The 18399-nt window shown below is 37.4% G+C and overlaps 1 protein-coding gene across 7 annotated transcripts; it reads left to right on the top strand.

Annotated features, from left to right (window-relative positions):
- Nucleotides 1-1668: 1668 nt before the first annotated feature.
- Nucleotides 1669-15242, top strand: ZNF207 (zinc finger protein 207). Of its 7 annotated transcripts, none has more exons than XM_044000708.1 (12): nucleotides 1669-1880; nucleotides 3560-3686; nucleotides 5505-5643; nucleotides 6781-6948; nucleotides 7255-7330; nucleotides 7835-7882; nucleotides 8938-9008; nucleotides 10371-10528; nucleotides 12167-12259; nucleotides 13316-13558; nucleotides 14192-14354; nucleotides 14511-15242. In XM_044000708.1, the coding sequence occupies exons 1-12, from the start codon at nucleotides 1840-1842 to the stop codon at nucleotides 14669-14671; spliced, it is 1488 nt and encodes a 495-aa protein (XP_043856643.1). In that variant the 5' UTR covers nucleotides 1669-1839; the 3' UTR covers nucleotides 14672-15242. The 7 variants fall into 7 exon arrangements, with proteins under 7 accessions (XP_043856643.1, XP_043856642.1, XP_043856646.1 ...); XM_044000707.1 differs by having other exon boundaries at nucleotides 6778-6948; XM_044000711.1 differs by lacking the exon at nucleotides 7835-7882.
- Nucleotides 15243-18399: the final 3157 nt, after the last annotated feature.

Here is an 18399-nt window from a genome sequence, read left to right as displayed (position 1 = left end):
CTTTATCTATACTATAAATATAACTGTCTTTTCTTTCACTATTCGAGAGATATCTTTCCACTTTTCTGGTTCTCTCCCTGTGATCATTCACAGCATTGCAATAAAACTTGGAAAACGGAGTTACTGAGTCTTGTAATTCTTTTTTTTTTTTTTTTTTGCGGGGCAGTGGGGGTTAAGTGACTTGCCCAGAGTCACACAGCTAGTAAGTGTCAAGTGTCTGAGGTCAGATTTGAACTCAGGTACTCCTGAATCCAGGACCGGTGCTTTATCCACTGCACCACCTAGCCGCCCCCAAGTCTTGTAATTCTTTTGGGACAACTAACGATCAATTTGACCCCAAATTCTATCCCACATCAAGCTCAAATGATCTTCTCCCCCTGTTATTATCTAGAAAATCACCAATTTCCCATGCAAGCAAATTCACAACTGGGGTGTCATCCTTGATTTCTCACTCTCATCACACACTTTTTGATCACTCACCAAATCTTGTCATTAATATCTTTTTTATTAATTTTTTGTTGTCGTCATTATATCTTTGCAACATCTCCCCTCTCTCTCCCCTTCTTTCCACTCATACAGCCATCACCTTTGTTCAGACCCTCAACTCCTCTCTCTTCTACTATTGCAATAGCTAATTGATCTCCTTGCCTCCTCACACTCCTCACAGAGCTGCCACAGTAATTTCCCTAAACCATTAAACTCTCCTACTCAAACTCTTTTCTATCCCCAAATGCTAAGTACTCTTAGTACGTTGTAATTTTTTTCTCTTTTTGGTGAGGCAATTGGGGTTAAGTGACTTGCCCAGGGTCACACAGCTAGTAAGTGTCAAGTGTCCGAGGTCGGATTTGAACTCAGGTCCTCCTGAATCCAGGGCGAGTGCTCTTATCCACTGGACCACCTAGTTGCCCCCCCCCCTTTTGTAAAATTTCAAGAAGTGCTTGTTTTGGGGTAAACCCCCATTGCTCCACAAAAAAACAAACAAAAAAAAGTGCTTGTTTGCCCTGGGAGGTAGAGACTATGATTGTGCCCATTTTTACTGGTAATAGACGAGTCGTTTTTCCCAGGGTCACACAGCTGGTAAGTGTGTCGGGGAGGATTTGAACCCGGGCCTTTATGACTTGTTATTTGAGAGAGAGAGAGAGAGAGAGAGAGAGAGAGAGAGAGAGAGAGAGAAAGGGAGGGGAGGGAGAGGGAGAGGGAGGGGGGAGGGGGAGGGAGAGGGGGAGAGGGGGAGGGGGAGGGAGGGGGGAGAGAGAGAGAGAGAGAGAGAGAAAGGGAGGGAGAGGGAGAGGGAGGGGGAGAGGGGGGGGAGAGAGGGGGGGAGAGAGAGAGCGAGAGAGCGAGAGAGAGCGCGCGCGCGTGTGTGTGTGTGTGTGTGTGTGTGTGTGTGTGTGTGTGTGTGTGTGTGTGTGTGTGTGTGCGCGCGCGCGCGTGTGTGCGTGCGTGTGCGTGTGCGCGCGCGCGCAGGAAGAGAGTTAACTAGAGTTAATCTTGTGTTTACAAGAAGCCTGAGAGAAAAGAGGAAGCAGGAACTAGCGTGATTGCGCAAGTGCCCGAGACAAAATGGCGCCCAGATCCGGCAGCGTCTAGTCTCGGTGGGGGGAGGGGCAGGAGGAGGGGCCGTGTCACGTGATCCGGGCCCCGGCTTCACACCACCCGTGGCCGCACTGCCTGACGGGAGACGGAGGGGCGAGGGAGCGAGTCGGTCGGCCATTTTGTGTCTTTCCTGTGGGACGCGGCGGCGCTCGTGTGGGACGGTGCGGCAGCGGGTGTCTGCTTGAATCCCCTTTCCTGCCTCTCCTCCCCTCTCTTGTCCTTTGTCCTTCAAGCGCGGCAGTCATGGGCCGGAAGAAGAAGAAGCAGTTGAAGCCCTGGTGCTGGTATCCTTTGTCGGTTGGCGGGCGAGGCCCCGCGGGGGCGGCCGTTGGGGTCGGGGCGGGGGAGGGGGGAAGGATAGACCCAGGCCGAGGCTGAGGCCGCGGAGCCGGGCCCGGAGGAAGGGGAAGAAGTCCAGGCCGGGACCGAGGCTGCGGGGGTGGGGGGAGGAAAGGAGGAGAGGCCGAGACGGAGGCTGCGGCGCCAAAGGGGTGGGTGGGGGAGGGGGCGCCCCAGTTCTGGTCCGAGACGGAGGCTGTGGCCGGGAAAGGGCGGCCTTCCGGGGACCCTCGGGCCGGCCGTTACCCCGGATGTGGGCTGTATCCGCGGTATTTGGTAGCCCGGAGGGCGGAAGGGGGCGGCAGGGGGAGACTTCCCCCAAACCCCAGCCCATGGCCTCGCGGAAGGCCGTGCTCCCCCCACCCCCACCCCCACCCCGCCCCGCCCCCGCCCGCGGGAGCCTGGGAGGCCTTTCCCTCCCCCCGGGGCCGCAGTTCCCCTTCCCGGGTTCGGTGTAAAGGTCACGCTCAGGGAATGCATTTCAAAACCTCCCCCGGCTCCAAGCCGGCCGGTCCCATTGTCCCAGGTTGTGACGCCAACGACTCTTGTCTTAAGGATCTGGTTAGGGAAGCCGAGTCGTACCGGAGGGTGGGGGGACAAAGGCCCAGGCCGGGGGGTCAGATTCTGCCCCTGTCAGGTGGCGGTGGGCAAATCGCTCACTCCGGCCTCAGTTTCCTCATCTGTAACATTGCACTGGATGACTTCATAGGTAGATGAATCAGCTTTGGATCCGTGAATTTTTGTGGGGGAGGGAAAGGGTTTTTAAGAGACATTTTATGATGCTGCATTTTCTACTGTAATCCTTGTGGGAATGATGGATTACTCTGGCCTTGGGTTGTAGAATTAATCTGGGTGCCAGCCGTTGGGAGTAGAAAGAAAATCACAATATAGGTCTAAAAGCTTGCCAGTAAAAGAGGTGATTTCAACTTGTTTTTCAGTAGGCCACCATGAGGCAATTTCTGATTTCTGCTAAGGGGTAAATGCTGAATTTATTAAGTACTGTGTTCTAGATTCTGGAGATAAAAAAGACAAAAAAGATGTTTCTGCCCTTAAGCACCTTGTTATCATTAGCGACTTAACTCTTATTTTAATTTTGGGTGACCATTTTTTTTTGTCTACCTTAGAATATTTTCTGGCAAAGAAAAATTTAAATATTTAAAAACACAACAAATTTACAAGTTTCTCTGTCTATTCAGGTAACTTGGACATTTATTAAGCAAATGCAATTAAGAGACATGGCATAAAAAGACAAGTTAATTTGATCGTTGAAAATATAAAAATAAGAAAAGGAGAAAATTTTTTTTCTGTAAATAAAATAACACTGATTTTACAGGTCAGATTTATGTTGGTGGAACCTTGGGCAAGTCACTTTTTGAGCCGTAGTTTTCTGTAAAAAGGGGGTTGGAACCCACCCGAGTGAGGATGTACCTTGTAGTTCAGAAATCCTTCTTGGAGCAGTGGTGAAAAAGCCTTGGAATTGAGTATGGAATTATATACAAAGAACATGTAGTAAGTAAATCTGTTGAAAAAATTCTGTATGTCAGAGTTCTTAAATGTATGTAAGGTTATTGAGTCTTTTTCTTTGTAGACACATTAATACTATGTTCCTTAACGGTATGATCAGGTATTGTAACAGGGATTTTGATGATGAGAAGATCCTTATACAGCATCAAAAAGCAAAGCACTTTAAATGTCACATATGTCATAAAAAATTATATACGGGGCCTGGTTTAGCTATTCATTGTATGCAGGTAAGTTGGTTCTTTTCAGGTTTAATTTTTTAATCTGTATAAGTATTGTCTGCATTTATTTATATATAATATTTGTTTATATGTGCTGTGAAAGGACTTGAATGAATTTGTATTATAAATTTATTAACGTGTAAACTTTAAATGCAAACAAAGCAGACATTTGCCTGTATCGTGTTTTTAGTCATAATTAAAATTTTCATTTAAGTAGTTCTGGTAGGGTTTTGTACAGGGTCTTAAAGTATCTCTTGAAGTTATTCTTTTATGCCCCGTAAAATATATGCATGCTTTAGAAACCAGGTATCTGGAGAGTAGGTATCTGATAGTGGTTTGACTTTTGCAAACGGTGATAGCCATTAGTATACCAGGGCTTGATAACTGATATTACTCATTTCCATTTAAATAAGGCTTCACATATTAGAACTTTTTTTTAAAGGAATGTTTGCAACATTTTATGGTACTCTTACGGAATGAAAGAATTCATTTATTGCTAAGTTTCTCTCTTTCTACTTTTGAGTAAGGAAAACTTTGTAACTTGTTTTGAAGAGGTTCTTAGAATGTATCTTGTTAATAAGTACTTTAGGGTCTGATTCAACAGATTTTCTCTTGGCTTTGCCTAAATTGGCTCAGTGATAATCTCTGGGAGAGAACTGATTTTCTTGGGCTGTGAGGAGGAAAAGCAAAACAAGATCTTTGTTCCCAAATTTAGTGATAGTGTAGTCTTGATGAAGGGTCAACTAAGTGGTGAAGTGGATAGTGCCCAGGCCTAGAGTAAGAAAGACCTGAGTTCAAATTCTGACTCAAATTACTAGAAATGTGACCCTGGATAAATCATTTAACCTTGTTTACCTCAGTTTCTTATCTGTAAAATGAGCTGAAGAAGGAAATGACAAACCAATCCAGCATCTTTGCTAAGAAAACCCCAGAGAGCCAGACATGATTAAGCAACAAGTCTTGTTGAAAAGATCATTAGTAGTTTTCAACATGCTTTCTTTATTAACAACCCAGTGGGATAGATAAGACAGGCAATAATAGGTGAGTATGGCTATGGCTGAAGTATGTTAGGACATTTGTTGCTGTACTAGTGCCAATGATTCAAGTTGTTTTAAAAGTTGGTGGACCCTCGTATCTAGCAAGATACATAGTAAATATAAAACAGGCCCAGTGGTTTTTGCTGTAAAGGTCCTGGGACAAAGATTCTGATTGTGAGTGTTCTTAGTCACAATCATTTAAAACCATTTTCCTTGTTTCCAAAATGAGAAAATTAAACTCTTAAGTCCTTCCAGCTCTTTTTTAAAAAATCTGATTTCTTCCTGATTCCCAGAGATGTCTTCATGTTAACCAGTTTGTTTAACTTAATTTTTTTTCTTCATCAGGTAGTATAACAAAGGAAAAATGCCGAAATAATCTGTTTACTTTGTGGCAGGATAAGTGCATTGGTGATATTTTAAGCTGATGGACATTATCAATCTCCTTTCAGAAACCAGAACAAACCAATAAACCACCTTATTCCCCACCCCCAATCTTATGTAAGCCTGTATTTTTAAATTCTTGGGGTACAGTAAAAACCTCATTAATAATTAAAGGCTTTTCAAGTGGTCTGTTTAGAAACAGACACCTAAATATGCAGTGCAAGGTATTTCTGAAGGTAAAATGTTTTCAAAAGTTTCATAAATTAAACTCTATTTCATACTTGACCTCATTTTTGCACCTTAGTGATGGCTTTTAAAAAATGCTATCAAACTTGAGACCTCTTTTTCAAAAATTGACAAGCCAAATTTTCTTCATCTTACTGATAATGACAATAAATTGTTCTGATAGGTACATAAAGAAACAATAGATGCTGTACCAAATGCTATACCTGGGAGAACAGACATTGAATTGGAAATCTATGGTATGGAAGGCATTCCAGAAAAAGATATGGATGAACGGAGAAGACTTCTGGAACAGAAAACTCAAGGTGAATTTGAAGTTTATGATTGTCTTTCACAAAATATATTAGGAAGTAATTCCCCATTTGCTACCTGGGACATGTAGTAGTAGATGTTAATTTTTATTTAGTGATGGTTACAAGAAACAAAGTCCTTTACATTAGGAGAAGAGATGGGTTATGGGGAAGTTGTTAAGAGTTCTGTTTTGGACATTGTGAGTTTGAGATGCTTATCGGTACACTTAAGAGATAATTCAGCTTCCTTCCCTGGTTAGATTCTTTGGGAAACTGGTACTTTTTTAATGAGAACCCCTCCCTCCACTCCCCCCCCCAAAAAAAACCCAAAACAAAAAAAACCAACCACAAAAAACTGCTTCTTCAAACAAAGGCCTGTCTTAACCTCTGTACTCAGATAATGTTGTGTTGTTTAATTGAAATGTATTCTTATAGTAAAGAGGAAGTGGTGAGGTCACAGAGTGAGATTGTTCATTAATTGATGGGCTGCGAATCTTCTACAGAGATCTCCACTCTGTCAGTTCTACAGGGAAAAACCTGGACAACAAGCAGTCCCACAGAAGGGGCTCTGTTCCTGTATGTGTATTAGTGGAGTCAGTATTAGTGATAGGCCACACCATCAGTGAGGTGGTTGTTCATTCAAAGGAATGTTATATGTAGTTTTTTATGGAGGTACTTTATAGATCACTGTGGGGGCAGCTAGGTGGTGCAGTGGATAGAGCACTGGCCCTGGATTCAGGAGGACCTGAGTTCAAATCCGGCCTCAGACACTTAACACTTCCTAGCTGTGTGACCCTTGGCAAGTCACTTAACCCCAATTGCCTTGTAAAAAAAAACCAACCAAACAAATAAATTAGATCACTGTGGTACAAGCCAGCTCTGTCAGGTCCTGCTAATCAGAAAAGTCTTTGAGGACAGGCTGTATAGTGGTCTGAGGTCCAATACAGTTAGTTGCAGAGAAGTCTTACTCACTAGGAACTAACTTGATCAGTCTGTTAAGAATTGTCATTTGATGGGTTGAAACCAAAATGTTTGAAGTTTAAAGATATGAACTGGAATGTAAAAATCCTACAATGTAAGAAATGACACAGTAATCATACTGTTTTAAGCTTTTTTTTTTGCGTTGTTGTAAAAATGGAATTTCATTAGCAGAGAGTCAAAAAAAGAAGCAACAAGATGATTCAGATGAATATGATGATGATGAATCTACAGCTTCAACTTCATTTCAGCCCCAACCTGTTCAGCCTCAGCAAGGTTACATCCCCCCAATGGCACAGCCAGGATTGCCACCTGTGCCAGGAGCGCCAGGAATGCCTCCAGGTAATACCTAGTAGAGTTGGGTCTTAGGACCATAGGTTTTCACTTTGAAGTAATTGATGGGCTTAATATTTTTTTTCATATAAATATTTTGTTATTTTCCAGTTACATTTAGAGAGAGTTTTCAACATTTGTTTTTATAAGATTACTAGTATCAAATTTTTCTCCCTCCCCCCCAAGACAGCAAGTAATCTGATATAGGTTATATATGTACAGTCACATTAGATTGGCTTAATTTTTGTTGTACTGACAGATTTCCTAACATGTAAACTGTAACTCATTTCTTTTGAAAAATTGTTAAATTTGCAGGTATACCTCCATTGATGCCAGGTGTTCCACCTCTGATGCCAGGGATGCCCCCAGTTATGCCAGGGATGCCACCTGGGTAAGGAAAATCTTAAAACTTTTAGTTGGTTTGTTCTTAAATTCACTGGTCATTTTCAACCTGATTGTTTCATCCTGAATTAAGAGCTACTTTTCTGTTCACTTGTTCGGTATTTGGGTTTTATAAATTATGAGCATGTGAAGCTAAGAACTAAGAAGACTTATCACTTAAATGCTGCAAATGATTTTAGAAATTACTTGGCCTCTACAGAAAATGAATTGTAGTTTCAGTTTGCTTCCATTAGCCATCTCTTTTAGTTGTCATTATGGTAATTAAGATAGTTTGTTATAGTTCCACAGTTTCTGAAATTTATAACTATCCATGACACAGTTGGACCAAATGCAAACTTTGTAATTTATTTACTTGTTGAAGCTCAAAAATATAAATAACTATGAGGTACCTGGGATTTTACTTAATCTTGTTGGATATGACAGGTAGACAATACACGCCCACTGTATTTTGAAAATCACAGTTAGATTTTGATTTTGTCATACATTTTCACAGATTGCATCATCAGAGAAAATACACCCAGTCATTTTGCGGTGAAAACATGTAAGCATCTCATTCATAATGTAATTCAGGAGGTACATTCATGATGTCATTTTTTTTGTGTATAATGATATTTATTCAGTTGACTTCAACAGCTTGTAACTTTCTCACGAACCTGAAAATCTCCAAGTTCATTGACAGGTATCTAAATAGCAGGAGAGAGGAATGGTTTATTTAGATTCATTAATTAAACCTAGGTTTTTAAAGTTTTAAGCTGTAGTCTCAAATGACCTCTACTTATGGGGTTTTTGTACTAAAGTTTGGTCTGTGCTTAGAGATCACACATTTTAATGTACATGTTTAGGTATGAAACTTAACATGTACTTGAAATTTTTATTTTTCAAAATCTACAACAGTCTTAGGAATTGAGATTTTGAAGAATTTAACTTATTTCTTTAACTATTTTGGAAAAGTTTTTATTTGGAAAAGAGTGCAACAGAAATGTTTAAAATATTTAGTGGTTAAATGATAGATATGTTTTAGACTTTGGATAAATAATAGATCGTTTGGATGACTTGAATAAAGTGTCTAGTTGTTAATCCTTAAAATGAAGAAAGCAAATACTTTGTCTCAGAGTTTAAATATATGTAGTCTTGTAGTCTTAAAACACTGAGGCAGAAAGAATTCTTTAACCCATTTCACTCATATTATGGCTGTTTTCTATAGGAGGCATTTCACTATTATGGATAGACGCTACCATATTTCATATGGTAGCACATTTTATTTTAAACAAAAGTTTAGGAATGACACATTAAATTTGGTAGGGCATTCTGTTGAGGATAAATGCAGACAAGAAGATTGACTTACCTCCTTTTCCTGGTAAAGCTTACCAGGACTTTTTATCTTATTTTTTAAAACAATCTTTTTAGTCTTTGAGGGTTGTAAAAGAATGTGGTTTTATTTTTTTGCTGTATGTGCTTTGAACTTGATTGGATTTAATTCATGAAGGCTTTTGAAGTCTTTAATCCCTGATTATTTCAAGTTTTAGTCAAGATATCTTCTATAGTTTACTGTCCTGTTTTAAGTTATGTTTGTTCTAAAATTTGTTTTTCCAATAGAATGATGCCAATGGGTGGAATGATGCCACCTGGACCAGGAATACCACCTCTGATGCCTGGTATGCCACCAGGTAGGAAATGTGGAATGCTTCCTTGGGATTTGTAGGGTATATTTAATTTGGATAAGTATATTTACCTAGATTTGACTAATGAGATGTTAGTAGGTCATACTCCTTAAGGGAAAAAATAGTTAAAAGCTATTACCTTATCTGTAAAACTCAGCTGTCTCATATAACTCACCACCAGGAAATTAGCAAAAGGCTTTTGAACAGCTGAACTTGTTGGCAAGCCCTATAATGGATTGTTTAATGCACTTTGATGCTCATAGGTCACCCCTTTCTGCCATTTCTTGGCTTTTTGTTTAGCTAGAACTCTATAGAGCTTGGTTAGGAAATTGGGGAGCAGTCAGCTAATTACTGTGAGAAATGACAGGGGCAACTAGGTGGTGCAGTGGATAAAGCACCGGCCCTGGAGTCAGGACGACCTGAGTTCAAATGTCACCTCAGACACTTGACACTTACTAGCTGTGTGACCCTGGGCAAGTCACTTAACCCCAATTGCCTCACCAAAAAAAAAAAAAGAGAGAGAGAGAAATGACAGCATCTTCAGTGAGAAAGAATGTAAGAAAACTAAAAAATGACAATTAAAGTACAGATCTACCAATAAATGTACATTACTTACACCTTAGACCCTTGGGATAGCACTATATCATAGCATAGTAATCAATTTTTTCTTCATAATGATGATTCCAAATCGTTATGGAATGAACCTAATAGTCTATTGTTTTGTACTATTGTAGTTTTATTTACATTTATTCTAAAATTTGCTTTCTAATAGAATGATACCGATGGGTGGAATGATGCCATTTGGACCAGGAATACCATCTCTGATGCGGTTAAATATATGTTAAGGCAGGGAAGTGTAAATACATTTTAGAAAGATTTCCATTAAATATGGTTAAAGTAGAGTTTGGGCACTTGAGTTGCTTTTAGTGACTGGGGTTAAAAGCAAGATTATATTTTAACTGACTTGATCTTTGTTTACTTTGGAAATGTTCATACACAAATACCAAATTTTATGTCTTCTACTTCAAAAATAGGTTTCCTTATGCTTTACAAACACTAATTCAAGTATCAAGTCTAAAATTTTTATTAATTCAAATCTGGGCATTAAGTTCCCACATTTCTCCCCTTTCTTCCACCACCTTGTATGTTTCCTGTATGGAATGCCTACTGTCACGCTGTTAGGTATATAGAGAAGTAGGGCAGGGCCAGATGCCACAGTTACGAATTAGTTGAACTTCTGTGTTAGCTTCTAAATTTTCAGTTTACAAATATTACATTGTTTATGCATGTTAGGCTCAATGATTTGTAAAAATATTTATTTATTAATGAAATACTTAACAGGCTGACCAAACTAATGCTCATTTATAGGTATGCCTCCACCTGTTCCTCGTCCTGGGATGCCTCCTATGACTCAAGCACAGGCTGTAACAGCACCTGGTATTCTTAATAGACCACCTGCACCAGCAGCAGCTGTTCCTACCCCCCAGCCTCCAGTTACTAAGCCACTTTTTCCTAGTGCAGGACAGGTAAAGTATTAATTAAATTCTGGTTATTTGCATTAATTGTAAATAACTTCCAGTTTTCATGTACTGGGATTATAGCTAGTTTTTCTTTTCGAGCCTTTTAAATAGTAGTTTAATATTTAAAAAAATGTTACTCAGGTAGTGGCACAGATTACATGTATATGGAGGTTTGATTTCTCTTTTCAGAATAGATTAAAAGCTGTCAGAAACTTTACATTGCTTTTTAAAAAATTATTTATCAAGACCTTGGATATAGTTTCAGACTTTTTTGACTTGGCTCTAGCTGGAGATGAAAGTTAATTTCTTTGTATGGATATGAGAGAGAGCCAGAATTCACAATTCTATCAGGTGAGCTGATAGAGCAGGATGAGGGATGAATATTTTCTGTCTACTTCACCAAATGATTATGGGGGTTTTCTTAAGGTGAATACTGAAACATTTTGAAAGGCTACTGGGATCACGGATTCTGTACCTTCAAACTCTGATAGAAATGGGCCCTTGTTGGTTGCATGTTGATTTAGAAAACCACAAATTAACATTTGTTATCTTGTATATTTAATTAAGCATTTCCCAGTTACATTTGATCTAGTTTGGGCTGTACTTGGGAGATTTTAGGGATTGTTTTTATACTTCTGTTCTAATTCATCTCAAGTTAAATGTTTAAGTGCCTGTTTTGTTTGAGGCACTATACTTTTTTTTTTTTTTGGACTAAAGATGAAGACAATGGGTGTTGGGTCTAGTTGATTTATAGTGAATGTGGTCGGACTTAAACTTTTATTCATTTATCCCCTTTTTGCCTTTTTTCACTATTTTGATTCAGAATCAATTAATGGATTCGTTTATAGAAAAAGCATGAGACATTTAGGTGTTTTTAATTGATAACATTTGGGGGTGTGTCTTTTCTTTTCTTTCTTTTTTTTTTTTTTAAGTGAGGCAGTTGGGGTTAAGTGACTTGCCCAGGATCACACAGCTAGTAAGCGTTAAGGTCTGAGGCCGGATTTGAACTCAGGTACTCCTGACTCCAGGGCCGGTGCTCTATCCACTGCGCCACCTAGCTACCCTGGGTGTGTCTTTTCAATTGATGTTACACCTTATGTGAAAGTAATGTAACTTCTACTTTCTAGTTAATATTCCTAGTACTTCAGTATTTTGTTTTAACATGGAGAAAAGTGCATTCATTTGATATAGAATAACAGCATGATATTTAATGTAAGTCCTTGGTGTTTGATTCACTCATTTACTTCAGAGTTCAAAGTATTTATCTGGGATATTCATTCATAATGCACATGTTAGCATATACAAAGGGAAACCTTTCTTTAGAAGGAAAAAATTGTAGCTAGGTTTACTGGCTTGGGCGGGTTTCTTTTTTTTTCCCCCTTCCTTTTGTTTCCCTTTTGTTTCTTTTTTTTTTTTACTTTTTTTTAAAAGGCTTGTGACCATTGCCATTGGATTGTGTTTGTTGTAAATGAACATGTCCTGCCTGCCTTTTGAAATAACTATATCAAATTAGATTATATTTTGCAGGGAAGGTAATTCCTCATTTACAAAAATTCAATCTTTAGGTTAAAAAGTCTACCACATGGCTTATTTTCACCCATTTGTTTGGAGACTTTTCACTGTTTCCTTTCTTTTGTGCTACAGATGGGGACACCTGTTACAAGTTCAAGTACAGCTTCATCCAATTCAGAAAATCTGTCTGCATCTTCTAAAGCTCTGTTTCCTAGCACAGCACAAGTACGCAGGAAGTTGCAGTTTAAAAAACAAAAAGGCTTTACAACTTAACCCTTTGGACCCCTTTAAACCTCTACATTCAGATATATCTAGTTTTTAAAAAAAACAAAACTAAACAAAATTATCAATGACTATACGGCCATGAATGCTAATTTTAAAATGTGAAAATAACACCCCAAATTTCTATGGCTCTAAAGGGTTAAAAAGCATGTAAGCATTAAATGCTTCTTAGTGGCCAATGGTTAGCTTGATGCATGATTAAGCTCTTTTGATTTATGCTGTTTAATCTAATGCATCACATTTAATGTGCAAGAATTCAGCATTCTGAATTCCATACTAAAGTTGGAATATTTGGCTGTTTTCTCAGTTTTGGTGATTTTTTTTTTCAGTTCCAGACAAACTACTAAAATTACTGATCTTATTTTAAAATCCACATAAATTATCCTTAATTTAGTCTTTCTATTGGACTGATAATGATTTGTGGCCTACTTTTAAAACAAATATAATGAGAACATTTCAGTATTTGTTTATAGGATGCTTTTAAAGGACAGAAGAATTAGTCATTACTGATACTGTGTTTAATAACAGGGATTTGCATAAACATTACATTCTTAGCAGTTTCTAACATTTTTGAGCTGCAATGTAGATTAATGATTGCTAAAACAACTAATTTAGTATGGTGAAAATAGTAAATCACAGTATTCCAGTATATGACTTGACTTGATCATCAGTAATAACTGGATAGCTTTGTGTAAACTCTTAAATTTTGGGGTGAGATGGTGGAAGAAATTGAAGTTACACATGCTGTCTTGTTAATTTGAATTGATTTATATTTTGGTGATTGCTTTTGTCAAGTACCTTTTGATATAAATCTTTTGGAAGTATATTGGATTTTGTTGGACTTTTATGTTGTGTTCTTGAGTTGCTTTGATATAATTTGAGGCTGGAGTGCTTTATCGTGGGCTAGCTTATTTTTTATGTGCTTTATTTTAAAGTTACTACCTAAATGAAATTATTTGGGTGTCTTATGTTTTGCTGATTAAGGATTGTAATTCACAGGCTCAGGCAGCTGTTCAAGGACCTGTTGGTACAGATTTCAAGCCTTTAAACAGTACCCCTGCAACAACCACAGAACCCCCCAAGCCTACATTCCCTGCTTATACTCAGTCTACTGCTTCAACCACTAGTACAACGAATAGTACTGCAGCCAAACCAGCTGCTTCTATAACAAGTAAGCCAGCTACACTTACGACAACCAGTGCAACCAGTAAGTTGATCCATCCCGATGAGGATATATCACTGGTAAGTGGTTTTCAATTTTCACTTATAAATATGGCTACAAAAGCAAAAAACTTTAGCAGCATTTCACCTTTTAGTGAGTGATCATATGCAGCCATATACCATTGTGTTAAGAGTTTGATGCTCATAGATTATTTACCACTCTTGGTTCATAATGGAAACATTAAAGGCCTTTAGCTCCAGTATTTCCTATTTTGGATATTAGAATGGATTTGAAATTCAAGTAAAGCATCATCTACTCATTTCTTACTTGCTTTTCCCCTTTTATTACTATTTTATTTACATAAATCTTGGAATAGGGGTCAGCTAGCATCTTCCTCGTTAACATTTAAAAATTCTGTGTTTTAAGTGTGGTCAGTTATTTAAAGATAGTTTGACAAGAAGTTGTTAATACTGTGTTTACCAGGCATGCTATAACTGTAATATATTGAAGATTACTAGGATCTATTTTGGATGGCCACTGACATTTCATTTAGAAAGTTGAAAAATTATGCTGATACCTATAAGTTTCAGTCCAGGATGGTTTGTGGGTGTTTTAATTTTGAGTATTTTAACTACTTTGTCCAAAGTTTCTTGGTGTTGGCAAAGTTCTGTGTATTGGGGTTTTAAAAGTATTCTACTTTTTTACCTTCTTAGGAAGAGAGAAGGGCGCAACTACCTAAATATCAGCGTAATCTTCCACGACCAGGACAAGCCCCTATGGGTAATCCACCTGTTGGACCAATTGGAGGTATGATGCCACCACAGCCAGGAATCCCTCCACAACAGCAAGGAATGAGACCCCCATTGCCTCCTCATGGTATTCTTTTCTTTTAATTCTTTTTAAAAACTTTTACTTAATGGACTCTGTTAACATAGAACATAACTTTTTTCTGCATTTTAAAGTAATTGACGTTGCAGAATGTGTTTTTAAGGGCCTACTTACCTATGTTGTATCTTTGGATGTGTTTTATAGGTCAGTATGGTGGTCATCATCAAGGCATGCCAGGTTACCTTCCTGGGGCTATGCCTCCATATGGGCAGGGACCTCCAATGGTACCCCCTTATCAAGGTGGGCCGCCTCGACCTCCGATGGGAATGAGACCTCCTGTAATGTCGCAAGGTGGCCGTTACTGATGTTACTTCACCCAGTCTAATAGGTTTGGAGATTAAACCTTTTCTCATCTTGTGCTGTTTATATAGCCAAGCTTTCGTCAATTAAGGCTTCATTGTGACTTTAACAAACATTATCTTCCCACATACCAGGAACTATTGGACATTTTGTTTTACACGGGAAAATTTTATTTGGAATAATAAAGCAGGAACTTTTCCTGATGTTGCAATTTATACTGTATGGCTTCTTTTTCATGTTTCATCTAGGTTTTTAGAAGTGAAGTATAGTAAATATGGTTCGTTAAATTGTGAAGGCGCTGGAATTACATGAACATACCACCTTAAAGGCAAGTTCTGTAACCTTATGTTGCTATTTGTAAAGTTATGCCTTCGCAGCATTTCATATGCTGTTGGACTTTATGTCCCCAACATAGCTTGGTGAGGGCTGTAACTGTTTCCAAGTACCTGTACATTGGAAGTCTGAACGTGTAACAATATTTAATGTACTTAGAATTCCTCATGTTGCAGGGTTTAAAAAACAAACTGACCCACTAAAGGTCGTGTGACTTTTCTGTACTGTTAAACTTAATTGTAATAAAATGAAAGAAAAATTGATGCCTTTTTATTCATGACCAGCTGTGGACCACTGCCTGAAAGGTTTGTACAGATGCATGCCACAGTATATGTCCACATAAAATAAAAATGCATAGATATTGGTGAAGTTTTGATATACTCTCCAATTTTGTGTTTGAATTGTAGGTCACTCCTTAGCTGCATGGTGAAAATTGCTTATTTCTAAGCAATATACATAAAGTTGTACTTTTATTAACTCATAATGCAGAGTATGAATAATACACCATTACATAATGAGTATAAACACTTTTTAGTGCTTTCTTCCCTTGTTTCAGTTCATTTCAGTACAATGACTTTAGAAATTTAATAAATGAATTTAACACACCTTCCCTACTGCTGCTGATTATGTAGACTCTAGTGCCAGACACATATGTAATTTAGGATTGTTTAATTTAATACTCTGGTCATGGACCTCAAAAGCTTTATAGGTGCAAGCTTCTAGAAGTTTAGCCACATGCTATAAATGTATTTTCTGTATTTGTCTTAAAATATTGAAAACTCATTACTTGAAGCTATACTAATTTTAAAAATTTGTGTCCTAAGATTAAAATGTTTATAGTTTGATAGTTTCTGTATAGCAAGTTGGTTATGTAACCTTAATTGTAATGCTGAGCATCTTTGTGTTAATATTAAACTTAAGAGGGATTGTGAAGTTATTAGCCATTTGCTTTATAGTCTTAAATCTATATTAGTCTTTTAATCTCAGACTCTGTAGATGTAGCTAGTGATCATTATAGCCACTGGCTTATGATTTTTGTGTATATTATCACTTTGTCATAGGAAGTTAAAAACTAGATATAACCACTGACTTATGCTTTCCATTTGTAGCATTAAGATTTTTTTTACCTTTAAGGAACTTTTTGTTTTAAGTATCTTATTAATAGACTATTTGTCAGTCCATTTTCTCTCCTCTCTGTTTAATTTTATAGCTACAGATGTGATTTTTCCTTAAAGAATTCAGTATATAATTATGGAAGGTTTTAGCTGTAATATAATCACAAACCTTTTCATGTAGTATTAACATTTATTTCTAAGAGTCAAATTACTTCACTGCTTATAACTTTTTATATGAGGGTGAAAGAAAGAAGAGATGTGGTTTAATATTTTATAAAACATTTTCATGTTCTTAATGAAGCATAATTTAAACTTAAGAAATAAATATTGTATTTTTAAAAAAATATTTGTATTGGTTATGTGGTACAACTCTTAATACAAAAAATGCACAAAGCTTGTCCATATGTTGAATTTATTAAGAGTGGATTGATTTCAAACGGTGTTTATCAAGTATTTTACCTTTTTGTTTCAAGGAAGCCCATGTCTGAATTAGTGAAGATCATTTATTTGAAAGATGCTCAGCATTATAAATATTTTCAAACTAAAAATTGTCAAACATTTTGAACCAATACCTCTGTGACTATTCTTCTCTTTTGGTATGAATTTTCCCACTGGTGTGTTAGATATATATCCAAACTCACTAGTCTTGGTTGTGACCCAACCTGGAACTATGTAAGAGCCCTTGCCCTCAGAGGGATCTTAGGCTCTGTCCTGAAAATATATTTCACATCAATAGGCTGGAAAGGATTTCTAAAGCTAAGTTAATTGAAATGCATTTAGTTGTGACTTCCTGCAAAAGTAGATTTTTGGTAGATTGTAATAATTTCTATGGCTTAAATGTGTGGTCTCTTTAATTGACTTGCATGGGCTTATCTTGTGTGAAGTTTTGAATTTTCATTTTATATGAGACCATTTTACAACAAAATTCTTAATGCCTTTTGAAGTCTAGATCAAAAACTTTATCAAAACAGGGACATAAATTTCTTTGCAGTTCTACTTAAGAGTTAATTCAAGAAGGCCTTAACACTTGAATATCAAATTTTAGCATCTTGATTAAACATCACTTGTGGTTATAAGTGGCTTATGTGGGTGGTGCAGAATTTGAAACTGCTAGTGGCTTTGTTGCATCCATTAAAATATGATTAAACTTCTGGAAAACACTTGTACCTAACTGCTTCTGTGGTCCATGGTGAAATGTATTATTTAAATTAGAACAAAGAAGATGATCTTGTCACTTTAAAGTTTCCTGAAATAATTGGTAAAATTATAGCAAAGTCCTATGAACTGGGCTTAGCTGGGCAGGCAATATAATTTCCTTAAGAAAATGACAAGACTGATTTGCTCTGGTCTGTCAGTTTCTCATTTTTCCTTAAGACTAGCTCTTTAAATTTGTCTGGCACTAGTTGTTCTGTTTGAACTATTAGTTCTATGGTGAGACAACCAACCAACTGAGGGGTCAAGTGGCCAATGGGATTTTTGTTTCATCTGCAACATTTCTAGCTTAGTGGTATGGGGAAAATATTCAGTAGGTGTATTGATGTTCCAGTGATCAAGCTGCAAATTAAATGTTTGTCTCAGCATTTCCTTTCTAATTTAAAAATGGTTGGGGGAACCCCCAACAAACAAAAAATGTGGGCTTGCTATGAAATTCTAATAGAGAGTAGTAAAAAGCTGATTTTTCTTTTGCTTGCTTGATCATTGGGATTTTGTTCATTTTTTATGCATGTCTTTAAAATTAATTGGGTTATGTTTTTCTAAAATTGAAATTTTCTTCTTCCTATAGCCCTGCCATAGGACAGGCTGAGGCTGAGTCTCAGTGTTGCCCTGTTCAGTCTGAGGCAAGTGGGATTTATTTTATTCCTTATAGGGGCTTTCACAGCTTTATGGCTGTTGGATATTTATGTCCCCAAACTTGCAGCAAGTTTGGTGAAGGCCCCTAAATTTAATTAAATTTAGGATTTTTATAATCTTTTGGCAGAGAAGGCTCTATATTAATATTCATGTTTGACTGTGGTGTTATTAAACAAAATAATATTAGGAGTTTATTAGTTGTACTATAGAAACATTAAAATTTTCTGAATCTTATCTTGTATTTTGACTGCCTCTACATAGTTCCCTTCATTTAGAGGTGTAACTTTTGTTGATTTATGCTATATTTTTATTTGTATTTATGACCTATGAAAAATTGCCTAGTTTATAAGCTGAAATATTAAACCTTAGATACCTGTTTGATAATTATAGTAATTGGATTTTTAAAATTACATTTAAAACCACAAACTTTGTCA

This window comes from Dromiciops gliroides, chromosome 4, assembly GCF_019393635.1.
Source record: "Dromiciops gliroides isolate mDroGli1 chromosome 4, mDroGli1.pri, whole genome shotgun sequence".
NCBI lineage: Eukaryota > Metazoa > Chordata > Mammalia > Microbiotheria > Microbiotheriidae > Dromiciops > Dromiciops gliroides.
Note: the sequence above shows the minus strand (reverse complement) of the source record. Positions and strands in the feature narration are given on the sequence as shown.